The sequence below is a fragment of the Neofelis nebulosa genome, chromosome 18, assembly GCF_028018385.1.
Source record: "Neofelis nebulosa isolate mNeoNeb1 chromosome 18, mNeoNeb1.pri, whole genome shotgun sequence".
Classification (NCBI taxonomy): Eukaryota; Metazoa; Chordata; class Mammalia; order Carnivora; family Felidae; genus Neofelis; species Neofelis nebulosa.
This window is the reverse complement of record NC_080799.1, coordinates 30,419,140-30,432,439: the sequence shown is the minus strand read 5'-3', so window position 1 is coordinate 30,432,439 and position 13,300 is coordinate 30,419,140. Positions and strand designations below refer to the sequence as shown.

Genomic DNA, 13,300 nt, shown 5'->3' with positions numbered 1-13,300 from the left:
ATCAAGTCCCCATGTCAAACAAACAAAGATGCTACGTTAAGGAAAGGGGGGAAGGAAGGGTCGCACTGTACCTGAACCTTGGCTCACATCTGTCTGAAGAAGTTGCTTGGCTCGAATGACGTCAACATTCAGTCTCCCAGCACTTGGGAGATAATTCAGCGAGAGAAGCAGCTCCCCCAGCTCTACCTCATTCTGCAGAGAAAAGAAATGGTTGGGAAGTTGCTTTTTTCTTGTATTCCTTTTTGTACCTAGCTTGTAGGAAGGTGATTCCAGCAGCTTATGAATGGGCTTCTGTGGGTGGATCGTTTGACAGTGGGTGCCTCTTTCTTGGGCTTCTCTTAGCCTCTGCCCTCAATCATCCCACCTATCTCAGAAAGTTCTTTCTGTTCTTAAAATACTTAGCAGTAGTAACAACAAAGCACTGATAATGATAATAAATACATGCTACATATCAAGTACCGTGCTAAGCATTTTCTGTGGAATAAATAGTTCAATCTGCATAATGAGTCTGTAACATGTTACTATTAACTCTCATTTAATAGATGAGGAAACTGAGGAACAGGATAGTGAAATCACATGTTCAAGGCCACACAGCTAGAAAATGGCAGCACTGGTGTTTGGACCCAGGGAGGCTGATTCCAGACACTCTGACCACTGTGCTTTTCTGCCTCCCAACATAAGTGGGAGCACCTATGTGGGCAAGAAATCTGTTCTCAACCTGTGGTCCACAACAGAGCCCTGGCTTCTAGCCTCACTATGGCAACACTTAGCCAGTGACATCCCTTGCTAAAAAATACCCATTCCGGGGCGCCTGGGTGGCTCAGTCGGTTGGGCGACTGACTTCAGCTCAGGTCATGATCTCACGGTCCGTGAGTTCAAGCCCCGCGTCAGGCTCTGTGCTGACAGCTCAGAGCCTGGAGCCTGTTTCAGATTCTGTGTCTCCCTCTCTCTCTGACCCTCCCCCATTCATGCTCTGTTTCTCTCTGTCTCAAAAATAAATAAATGTTAAAAAAAACATTTTTTTTAAATACCCATTCCTTTGATGTCAACACTACAATGCTTGTGAGAAATTCACTCAGAGCATGATTCCACACTTCCAAAAGTACCTGGAAAACAGGAGGCCCCACTTCTCTGTCCCATTAAAAAAAAAAAAAAAAAAAAAAAAAAAAAAAAAAAAAATATATATATATATATATATATATATATATGTTATTGTAAAAACTTGCAACCATATACAGATTTACACAGGCCCGTGTAATGAATCTCTATATACCCACTACCCAGTGGTAACAACGATCAACATTTTGCTAAAGGATGTTTCATCGTGTCTTAGTCTGTACTTGTCTTTGTTCATACAACAAAATACCATAGATTGGCTTATAAACCACAAAAATTTCTCACAGTCCTGAAAACTGGGAGTTCAAGATCAGGGTGCCGGCATGGTTGGGTGAGGGCCATCTTCTGGGTCACAGGTTTCTTGTTGTGTTGTCACATGGTAGAAGGGACTGGGGAGCAATGTGGGCCCCTAATCCCATTCAAGGGGGCTCCACCTTCATAACCTAATTACCTCCCAAGGGCCCTATCTTGCAACAGCATCATATTGGACGTTAGGATTCCAGCATATAAATTTTGGGAGGACACAAGCATTCAGAGCATAGCACATCTATACACCAACTTGCAAAAAATTTTAGCTGAATATTTTAAACCATGTCCCAGACATGATGTCATTTTACCTGTATATCCTTCAGAGTGTATCTCTAAATGACAAGAACATTAAAACAAATATTTTTAGTATGGGAAATTTCCAATCATATTCAAAAGACAGCAAAAAAGTATAAGGAAACTCCTCATGTCCACCATCACTCAGATTCAATAATTATCTTGATTTACTTATACTCTCATTCAACTCCCCATATCATTCTGAAGTAATTCCCAAACATCATATTATTTTATCTATAATATTTTAGTATATATCTCTAAAAGATCAGATTGATCTATTTATCCATCCATGTAACCACCCATGAGCTAGCCATCCTCCATCTATTTATTCATTCATCCATCCTTCCTCTACACATCATCCATCCATCTTTCATCCATCCATCAGCCATCCATCTTTCAGCCATCCATCATCCATCTGTCCTTCTTTTATCACTCTGTCCATCCATCTGCCCACCCATAATCTCTATCCCTTTCGGTTATCAGTCATTCCAGCAAATTTACGTCAAGCGGCAGCTCTGGAACATAGTTTGGCACACGGTAGATACTCAATAAACATTCACTGACTGGATCCACAGTCAAGCCAAAAGATTTCCGGGCTGAGTGAGTTAGTCCCCAAACAAGAAGTAACCTCACACATTACCTCAGAGGTTACAAACTGTCAGCCTATAAATAGATGCATTTCATTTGGCCCACATCAAGTTGAAACATAATAAGTTGCTAATTATTATAAAAATCAAGAATCAAGACATCACACTTTCAAAAAAAGTTCTGGATTTCTTGCCTTTCTTGAACAATGAAGGTCTGGCAAGGCTGGGCTCCACATCTCCACCTCGTATCATCTGGCCACAGTGCAGCCCACCCTCCCCACCCCCGGATGGGACCTGCCCGCTTCATTTCACTATGTCCCCATCTATCCTTCACTGCTTTACAGGCAAGCTTGCAGGTTTTTAAAGACAAGAATGGCCAACTCAGTGTGCTGATTCATCAGGGAAGTTCAGACAGCCCCTATACACAGCTGTAAGGGGTTTCCTCCTTGTTCTTTAAGGCCTGGAAGACGTAGTATCCTCAGGGCCTGACCCTGCAGACATATTTATCCTGAGTCGAGAAATGAAGAGAATTCTCCAGGGAGAAGCATTCATATCCTTGTAGACTTAGAGCAAAGACTTCCCTGGTTCTACAACTAACCAGCTGCTCAACTCATGATACAGCTCTCCAGGTAGGGATCATAAGGTGTACTTCAGTCCACTGAGCTGGGAAAAATAAATTCAACACATCTAATGTCATCGAGGGTAATTCATTTAGAGATAGGCCCAACCGAGGGACAAAACTGTATGGCAGGAAATCAGCCTACAGAGATAGACCAGTGGTTCTCATATGGGGACACTGTTGCTGCCCCTAACTCCCCCGGGGACATTTTGCACTGTCTAAAGACATTTTGGGTTGTCACAACTGAGGTGGGGGACGCTAGGGAAGCTAGTGGGTAGAGGTCAGGGATGCTGCTCAACATCCTGCAGTGTACAAGTCCGCCCCCTCCGCTCCCAAAACAAAGAATGGTCCAGCCCGAAATGGCCACAGTGCTCAGACTGAGACACGGGTTAGAAGAGAGAAAGGGGGACAGATGTCTCTTTTAGGATAGCAAAAGAAGGAAATATCTGTCGACTCCATAGTTCCATTTCCAGGAATTACCCCATCAGTGTACCTCACTGTGTGTCAAGATGTGCACACAAGGTCTCTGACCCTCACCCATTCATGCTCTGTCTCTGTCTCAAAAATAAATAAAAGTTAAAAAAAAATTTAAAAATAAAATTAAAAAAAAAATGGGGTGCCTGGGTGGCTCAGTCGGTTAATCGGCCGACTTCGGCTCAGGTCATGATCTCACGCTCCGTGAGTTCGAGCCCCACGTCGGGCTCTATGCTGACAGCTCAGAGCCTGGAGCCTGTTTCAGATTCTGTGTCTCCCTCTCTCTGACCCTCCCCCATTCATGCTCTGTCTCCCTCTGTCTCAAAAATAAATAAACGTTAAAAAAAAAATTTTAAAAAAAGATGTGCACACAAGGATAATAAATACAGTATCATGACCTTGATAGATTGATTGTGGGCCATGCCATGCAAGGAGTGGGGAACAACATAGTCCCTGCCTCCATGAACATACACTGTGGTTGGACAGAGAGAGACTAAAAAAGACAGACTAAAAAAGACACAAATGGGGGCACCTCGGTTGGTTAAACATCTGACTCTTGGTTTTGGCTCAGGTCATGATCATGAGTTTGAGCCCCATGCTGTCATTGCAGAGCCTGCTTGGGATTCTCTCCCCCTCTCTGCCCCTCCCCCACTCGCACACTCTCTCAAAATAAATAAATAAACTTAAAAGAAAAAAAAAGTCACAAATGAGGTGATTTCAGATAGTGCTGAATATGAGGGGTGCCTGCGTGGCTCAGTCAGTTAAGCATCCGACTTCGGCTCAGGTCATGATCTCACGATTCGTGGGTTCAAGCCCCGCATTGGGCTCTGTGTTGACAGCTCAGAACCTGGAGACTGCTTTGGATTCTGTGTCTCCCTCTCTCTGTGCTCCTCCCCACTCACTCTCTCTGTCTCTCTCTCTCAAAAATAAACATTAAAAAATTAAAGAAAAAAAATTTTAACTAAAAAAAAAAAGAAAAATCCAGCAGGGCAGGGAGATGAGAGACCTTTCCGGGGTGCGGGAAATACTCTGTATCTTGACTATAGTGGCAGTTACATGCATGCATTTGCCAAAAATCAACAAGCTACATATTTAAACTGTATGTATTTATCGTATGTAAATTACACCTTAATAAAGTTGATTAAAAGGGGAGATATGAAATAACTAAACAGGGAAGAATATTATTAGCATTTGTCAGATCTCGGACATGGTTACCTGGGTATTTGTTTTATTCTTTTAAGTTAGAAATATTTCATTTAAAAACATAACACAAACATTTAAAAAGCAAGCACGAAATCCTAGGCAGGGTAAGAGAATGGTGACTGGTGGGGCACATGTGGGGGCCGTCACGTCAGCCAGGGCGCTCAGGCAAGGCCTCTGCGAGGTGAGGTTTGAGGAAGGCCTAATGGAAGTGAGGTGGAGAGGGGGACACACCAGACAGAGGGGTGGGAAGAGGGAGAGACGCAGGAAGAGAATGAAGGCCAGAGTGGCTAGAGTGAACTAAGAGGTGGATTCTAGAAAGATCCATAGCAGCTAAAGAAAGCTGCCCAGCGGCTGACCTGTGGGAGTATGTCCACTCCAGAGGTCCTTACAGGAAATGGAAAAAGGAGCAAGGCCAGCTACAGGGCTCTCAGCGTCTAAGGGGCCCTCAAGCCCTTTCCAGAGTGAAGAGAGTTGCTCTTTTCCTCTCCGGGGGCCATTGACCAACCTTCAACAAGGCAGCTGCTAGTGCCATCCTCTATCTTCCGCTTTCTAAGAAAACTGTTTTTCATGTCAAAAAAAAAAAAACAACAACCAAAAACTCTTTTATTCCTCTTTCTCCTCGAAGGTTATGAGCAGCTGTTCTCTCCAGCTCCCCCCCACCCTCCCCTCCAACACACACCTATCAAGGTTTTCACGCTGTATTTTTCCAAGGGAAGTCGTCCCATTGATCCACTACTCCTCTCTGCCTCACCTTGGGAGTGATCAATTTGCAAGACAGTTGCCTCAAATTCAGGGAACAGTTGGCAGAAATAAAAAAGATGGCTAGCAATATCCAAGAGTTCACTGATTTATTTAATTAACACTTATTCTACAGTTACTCAGTCCTAGGCACCGGAACATCATGATCGTGATAATTACGGCAAACCTGTATTGCGAAATCACCCTGGGGCAGGCACTGACTCTGGCTTATTTCTGCCCCTCAACAGCTCTGGAGGTTCCCATGTTACAGAGGAAAGAATCTGGGCTCAGAGAAGCCGAGTGACGTGCTCAAGATCACATTATAAATAAGGACAGGAGGCAAGCTCAGCCCGCTCATTAACTCTTATAAAATGTGGCTGGTAACGAAAGTACACCACCACCAACAATTCGGCTTATGGGTGGGGAGCAGGAAAGATACAAAAACAAATCAAAATTCCAGTGGCCTCACACTCACTGGGTTGGCTAGAAAAACAACAACAACAACCAGAAAATAACAAGTGTTGATGCAGATGTAGAGAAATTGGAAGCCTGGGTGCTGCTGGTGGGAATATAAAATGGTGTCACCACTGTGCTACTTGCCTGGCTCTTCCTCAAAAGGATAAACCTAGAGTTACCACATGACCCAGCAATTCTTCTTGGTATTTCCATTCTCCCAAGAGAACAGAAAAACTTGTACGTGAATGTTCATGGTTGCACTATTCACAATAGCCAAAAAGTGGAAGTGGGCCAAATGTCCACCAATGGATGAATGGATGAACAAAATGTAGCATAACCATCGGACAGAAAGTTATAAAAGGGAATGAAGTAGAGATACATGCTACAATATTTTGTAGCTGAACCCTGGAAACATTATGGTAGCTGAAAGAAGCCAGATACGAAATCATTTATGGTATGATTCTATTTCTGAGACATCCAGAACAGGTAAATCTAGACTGACAGAGAGCAAATTGGTGGTTGCTAGGATCTGTAGGAGACAGGCTGGGGGCTAGCGGAACAGATATGGAGAGTGACTCCTCAGTGGGCACGGGTCTCCTTTGGAATGATGAAAATATTCTGGAACTAGAGAGAGGTGATGGTTACACAACACTGAGAACGTACTAAATGCCACTGAGCTGTATACACTTTAAAATGGTTAGATTAAGCGGCACCTGGGTGGCTTAGTTCGTTAAGCGACCATCTCTTGATTTCCGCTCAGGTTGTGATCTCGTGGTCACGGGATCAAGCCCTGCATCGGGCTCTGTTCTGAGTGAAGCCTGCTTGGGATTCCCCCTCTCCCTCTGCTGTCTCTAAATAAATAAATAATCTTGAAAACAAAAAGTTTAGATTGACATTATGTAAATTTTACCTCAATGAAAACAAATTATGGGTCCTAAGTGTTAATGAGCCACATAAACCTGACCTAGTGCAAGACATAGTAAAGTACAACCCATTCTTGGGAGGGGCATGGTCAGGGAAGGTTTCCCAGAGGAGGCATTCAAGTTAAGTATTTTTTTAATGTTTTATTATTTATTTTTGAGAGAGAGAGACAGAGCATGAGAGGGGGAGGGGCAGAGAGAGAGGGAGACACAGAATCTGAAGCAGGCTCTAGGCTCTGGGCTGTCAGCACAGGCACAGAGCCTGACATGGGGCTCGAACCCACGAACCGTGAGATCATGACCTGAGCCAGATGGAATCCAAAGCAGGCTCCAGGCTCTGGGCTGTCAGCACAGGCACAGAGCCTGACATGGGGCTCGAACCCACGAACCGTGTGATCATGACCTGAGCCAGAGTCGGATGCTTGACTGACTAAGCCACCCAGGTGTGCCCCTCGAGTTAAGTCTTTCTTTAAAAAAAAATTTTTTTTTTAACGTTTATTTATTTTTGAGACAGAGAGAGACAGAGCATGAACAGGGGAGGGAGACACAGAATCCGAAGCAGGCTCCAGGCTCTGAGCTGTCAGCACAGAGCCCGACGCGGGGCTCGAACTCACGGACCATGAGATCATGACCTGAGCCGAAGTCAGACGCTTAACCGACCAAGCCACCCAGGCACCCCACGAGTTAAGTCTTTCAAGATAAGTAGGATGGGGGCGCCTGGCTGGCCCAGTCGGTGGAGCATGCAACTCTTGATCTTGGGATTGTGAGTTTCAAGCCTGCCATTGGGTGTGGAGATTACTTAAAAAAAAAAGAGGGGCGCCTGGGTGGCTCAGTAGGTTAAGTGTTGGACCTCTGATTTTGGCTGAGGTCATGTTCTCACAGTTTACGAGATCAAGCCCCGAGCTGGGCTCTGCACTGAGCAGGGAACCTGCCTGGGATTCTCTCTCTCTGCCCTCCCCTGCTCATGCTCTCTCTCTCTCTCTCTGTCTCAAAATAAACTTAAAAAGGTAAGTAGGATGTATTAACTAACTGTATCATGGTAATCACTTCAAAATATATGTGTATCAAATCATGACATTGTACACCTTCAACTTACATATTGTTGTATGTCACCTATATCTCAATAAAACTAGGACAAAAACGATAGGTAGGATTTTGCCCAGGAAATATTTCAGGGAAGGACACTCCATGCAGATGGACCTGAGTAACAGAACCATGCACTGCAGTCCCACTACCCTTTGCTGTTCTGGTCCTGAAGTTCTTGATTTCAAAAGATAAAGTCCCAAGTAACTTGCTAACTTAACAGTAAAGCAGGCAAAGACGGTTACTAATTTGGATTTCTAAAATAAATTAATGAAGATTCTCTTCAAATAACATCACCCCCACTTATTTGTACTCTGGGTTTTTATGTTTTCCTTTGCTTTTTAAATGGGGAAGATGATGCTGGCTTCACCCTCAGGCAGAACAGGTGTGTGCTGTGGATATCCCCAACCTCCATTTCAAGTAAAAAAAAGAGAGGGGCGCCTGGGTGGCTCAGTCGGGTAAGCGTCTGATGTCGGCTGAGGTCATGATCTCACAGTCTGTGGGTTCGAGTCCCGCGTCGGGCTCTGTGCTGACAGCTCGGAGCCTGGAGCCTGCTTTGGATTCTGTGTCTCCTTCTCTCTCTGATCTCCCCTGCTCACACTCTGTCTTTCTCTCAAAAATAAATAAAAAAAACATATAAAAATTTAAAAAAGAGAGAGAAATACATCTTGGGGCAAGAATTTAATATTTGATATTCAGAAATAATTCTGAAGTAATCACTGTGGAGAAAGTCAACCATTGCTGTTCTCTTGAGTGACTTATGACAGGTCCCATAATTTTCAGGGCTTGGGATCTCAAGGTTGTATCTCAGCCCAGCCCCCCAAGAAACCGGAGGGTTCTCACTAAACTCAGGGCCTTTGTTCCAGAATGTGTGACACATCTGAACAATAACATCCACTCAGACATCCAAAACTACGGCTCTAAACAATCTGAAGGCAAAAATGTCCCTGGAGGATTCCTGAAGACAGCATCTTCCTTGTCCCTCCTCCCTAGAAATATCCGATGCTAAATTTGAAAGCTGACCGGCGGCCAGATGGTAAGGAACTTAGATTACAGAACAGAAAAAGCAGGACCATCTAGCTCAATAACTCCCCAACCTGCCCCACCCTCCCCGGAAGAATCATGGAATTTATGGTGATCTTTATGGACACCTATGAAGTACTGGCCCCTGAAATTTACATCAACCTGGGGCAATTTTTCCCTCTCTCACACCTCTAGGGACATTTGGCAATGTCTGGAGAGATTTTTTGTTGTCACAAGTTGGGAGGGGGTTGCTACTGACATGTGGGGGGTTGAGGCCAGGGATGCTGTTAAAAATCCTAAAAAGTGCAGGATACCTCCACCCCAACCCCCCAACAAAGAATAATCTGGCCCAAAATATCAACAGTACTGAAATATTAACTAATATTCTCTTCGTATCCATGATTCTAGCCTGGACAAATGTTAATACCAACCAAAGACTGAATTTTTCTCCAATAGATACGACGAGAGTCTATTCACTACCTCAGCTAAGCTTGTCTTGGGTCTTCTTCTCCAGATTGAAGGAGGCCAAAGTACCAGCTGGAAACCACGTATCAAGTACAATTTCTATCCTTCTGCTTCCTCTTTGAGCCTTTCTTCTTTGCTGTAAGCAGAAACCCAAGCACCCGACACAAAACCCAGGAAGTGGGCTCAGCCTCCCCAGGAAGAATAGATTGCTTATTCTGGGAGATTGCTTATTCTCCAACGCTATGAAGTCTCCCTTCTCCCACCCAAATTTAGTCAGATAAGGTTGGCATGTCAGAGCTGGATAACTTGGTCCAACACTCTGGTTTAGAAAAGAAAACAGAACGGGGCCATTCTCTTGCTTCCCTAATTAACACCCTCCATCCACCGCTCTTAGAATGAAATTCAAAGTCCTTAGCCTAATCTAGGGGTGCCTGGCTGGCTCAGTCAGAAGAGCATGTGACTCTTGATCACATGGGTCATGGGTTTGAACCCCACCTTGGGTAGAGCGATTACTTAAATATATAAACTTTAAAACAACAACAATAACAAGTCCTTCGCCTCATCTACAACAAGATTTGTCAACCTCGGTACTATCTGGGGCTAGATCATTCTGTCTTGTGGGGGCAGTCCTGTGCACTGTAGGATGTTTAACAGCATCCCTGGTCTCCATCTACTCGATGCCAGTAGCATACCACCCCCAAGTGAGACAACCCCAAATGTCTCTCTACATCACCAAACATCCTCTGAGGGCAAAACCCCCCAACTGGGAACCACTGCTCTGCCAGGATCTAAATAATCTGACCCCAGCCTACACCTCAGACCTCACCCGCCAGCCCCATCTGCCTTCTTTCTATTCCTTGAAAACAAGACCATTCCTGCCGCAGGGTCTTTGCACCTGCTATTGCCTCAGCTTGGGAACATCAACTCAAATATCACTGCCTCAACCACGCTTTCCAAGACCACCCAGCTGAAAATAGTCCCCCAGCCTCCCTCCCTCTCAATTGCTTGTTTTCAGCACCTACTTTATTTCTGATAAAGGCACTTTGTCCTTATCTGATATTTTCTGGTTCTCCATGGAGGCAAGGACATTATCCATCCATTATCCACAACTACATTCACAACACACGGTGGAACTTCAATCCAGATGACCATGAGAATGAGATATGCAGCCCTGACATGGAGGCCTGCTACCACTACATCACGGTCCAGAGAGGGGGCCCCGTGTCTGTTGCCTGCCCCCCGACCTCAAGAGAAGTGAAGCGGAGTTGGCAGACAAAAGCCAGGGGACAGGTGCCATTTCTACCTTTTCTCATTTTAATGCAATGTCACAAATAAACAGGCCTGGTTTCCTTTTTTAAGAGTCCGATGAGCTGAATTTGGTTGAGCCACGTGGGGTGGGCTTGGGAGGATGGAAATAGACCATCTGTAAATTACTCAAAAGAATCCAGAAGCCATCCTCTCCGCAACCCCCCAGCAGCCGGCTTGTACAAATGCCGCTCCGTTCTCTACCCAGACAAAAATTCGCTCTCCCTGCAGCCTTTGAAAACAGCTAAATTCTAATCAATAAAAAGGAAATCAAAGAAAACCATTTGGGACAAAAGACACTTTCTGGGGAAAACAACAGCCTGGCTCTCCTCCTGAGACTCGTCCTTTTAAGTGCTTCTAAATGGCGCTCTGGCTCTGGCCCTTGCTCACCGAGCAGAGGGTTTCAGAGGTATGCACACAACTTTTAACAAGGCCCGAAGAAGGCTGCTCTGTGTTTCCCTAACTTTGTTCTCATGTGTTGGGAGAAACCCTTTGTCTCTTAATTTACTGTGCAAACAATTAAAATAGGAACGGATTTTTTAAAAAGCGAAATCCAACGATAATCCCAGCACTTTACACGTTTCATCAAATGCTTCCTTTTCTCCACTGCTGCCCCCCCCATCCCAAGTGTGTGGCTTGAACTCATGACCCCAAGATCAAGAGTCACATGTTCTACTGACCAAGCCAGCCAGGCGCCCACAAAGCTTCATTTTTAATTAGTTATTTATTATTATTTATTTACTTACTTATTTTTCATTTATTTTTGAGAGAGAGGGGGAGAGAGAGAATTCTGAAGCAGGGCTCGAGCTCACCCGATGTGGGGCTCGAACTCATGAACCATGAGACCATGAGCTGAGCTGAAGGCAGATGCTAACCTGACCTGAGACCCTTAAGTTTCATTTTTAATGTCTATGCAGAATATTCCATTAGGCTGAAATACTGTAACTTATTTTAACCATTTTCCTATCGCTAGGTACTTAGGTTATTTTTTTTTTAATTTTTTTTTTAACATTTATTCATTTTTGAGAGTGAGAGAGACAGAGGATGAGTGGAGGAGGGGCAGAGAGAGAGGGAGACATAGAATCCGAAGCAGGCTCCAGGCTCCGAGCTGTCAGCACAGGGCCCAACATGGCACCCAAACTCACAGACTGCGAGATCATGACCTGAGCTAAAGTTGGATGCTTAATGGACTGAGCCACCCAGGCGCCCCAATTTTTTTTTTTTTTAAATTTGAGAGAGCACAAGCAGAGGAGAGGGGCAGAGGGGAAGGAGAGAGAGAGAATCTCAAGCAGGCTCTACACTCAGCATGGAGCCCATTGTGGGGTTCCATCCCACAACCCTGGGATCATGAGCAGAGCCAAAATCAAGAGTCAGATACTCAACTCACTGAGCCACACAGGCACCCTGCTACGTACTTAGGTTATTTTTAATGACCTAAAATTGAGCACTTTGGTATTTTTCTTCTTTCAGATTACATCCTTCCAATAAAACCCATCAGTGGTATTACTGGGTCAAAGAATATATCAAGATATATAAAAAACATCCAAATATTTTTATGCTGCTCAGTATTAACTGCCAGACCAGCCCAAAGGGCTAAAATAACTTCATGGCAACCAGCAGGATAGAAATCTCCCCACAAAGTCACCAGCACTGAACATTAACATTTTAACACATGGGTATGGGATCTGTGGGGGTGCTGAAATATTTTTTTGTTTGTATTTCTTTGATTGAATATCTAATCATATATTGATTTAACTGCATTTCCTCTTTTGCATGAAAATGTTGACAGTCTTTCTGGGTGAGTTCAATGCCCTGCTATATGCCCACGGCTGCCTGACAACATACATTTCCCACCGGAATGTGTCTACCTGTTCCTGTCAGCCATTCTAAGTATTCCTGTCCACTGGGTATCTTATTGTGGATTTACTTTGTATTTCCCTGGCTGCTTTCACGTTCATTGGCTATTTATACCTTTAAAAGACTCTGCTCATTTCTTTGTGCCTATTTTCTATTGGGTATTTGTCTTTCTCTTATTAATTTACAAAAGGCCTTTAAATATTATGGATACTAAACTACCCACCTGTTATGTGTTGTTATGGATTGAATTGTGTCTCTCCCCCACCCTCAAATTCATGTTTAAGTCCCAACCCCTAGCATCTCAGAATGTGACCTTATTTAGGAATAGGGTCCTTACAGAGTTAATTAGTTAAGATGAAGTCATATGGGAGTAGGGTGGACCTCTAATCCAATATGACCATTGTTTTTATAAAAAGGACAAATCTGGACACAGATATGCATATTAGAGACAGTACCATGTGGAACTAAGTTATAATGCTTAGAAAAGATCCTTCCTAAAACCTTCAGAGGGAGCATGACCCTGCAGACACCTGGATCTTATGCTACTGGCCTCCAAAACAGTAAATTTCTGTTGTTTAACCATTCAGTTTTTAGTACTTTGTTACAACAGCCCCAGTAAACAAATATACGTGTATAACAAACGTATCTTCCCAGTTTGTGGCTTTAGTTAAGAAAAAAAATTTTTACTGTATTTTCTGACAAGCAGAGTGCATAATTTTAACATGGTAGAATATGCCCATCTTTTTCTTCTATGGTTTGCACTTTATGACTTTTTTAGAAATGCTTTGTTATGCTAAGGTTGTAAAGATATTCTCTTTTTCTTTTTTCTTTCGTTTGTTTGCTTGTTTTGC

The 13,300-nt window shown here is 43.8% G+C and overlaps 1 protein-coding gene across 2 annotated transcripts in view; it reads right to left on the bottom strand.

Moving 5' to 3' along the window:
* The window catches only part of SYT17 (synaptotagmin 17), an 83,052-nt gene that overhangs the window by 33,996 nt on the left and 35,756 nt on the right, over nucleotides 1-13,300 (bottom strand). For both annotated transcript variants that reach the window (XM_058711931.1, XM_058711930.1), the window contains exon 6: nucleotides 72-192. In XM_058711931.1, coding sequence (XP_058567914.1) covers nucleotides 72-192 — 121 coding nt within the window. The remainder of the gene's footprint in view (nucleotides 1-71; nucleotides 193-13,300) is intronic.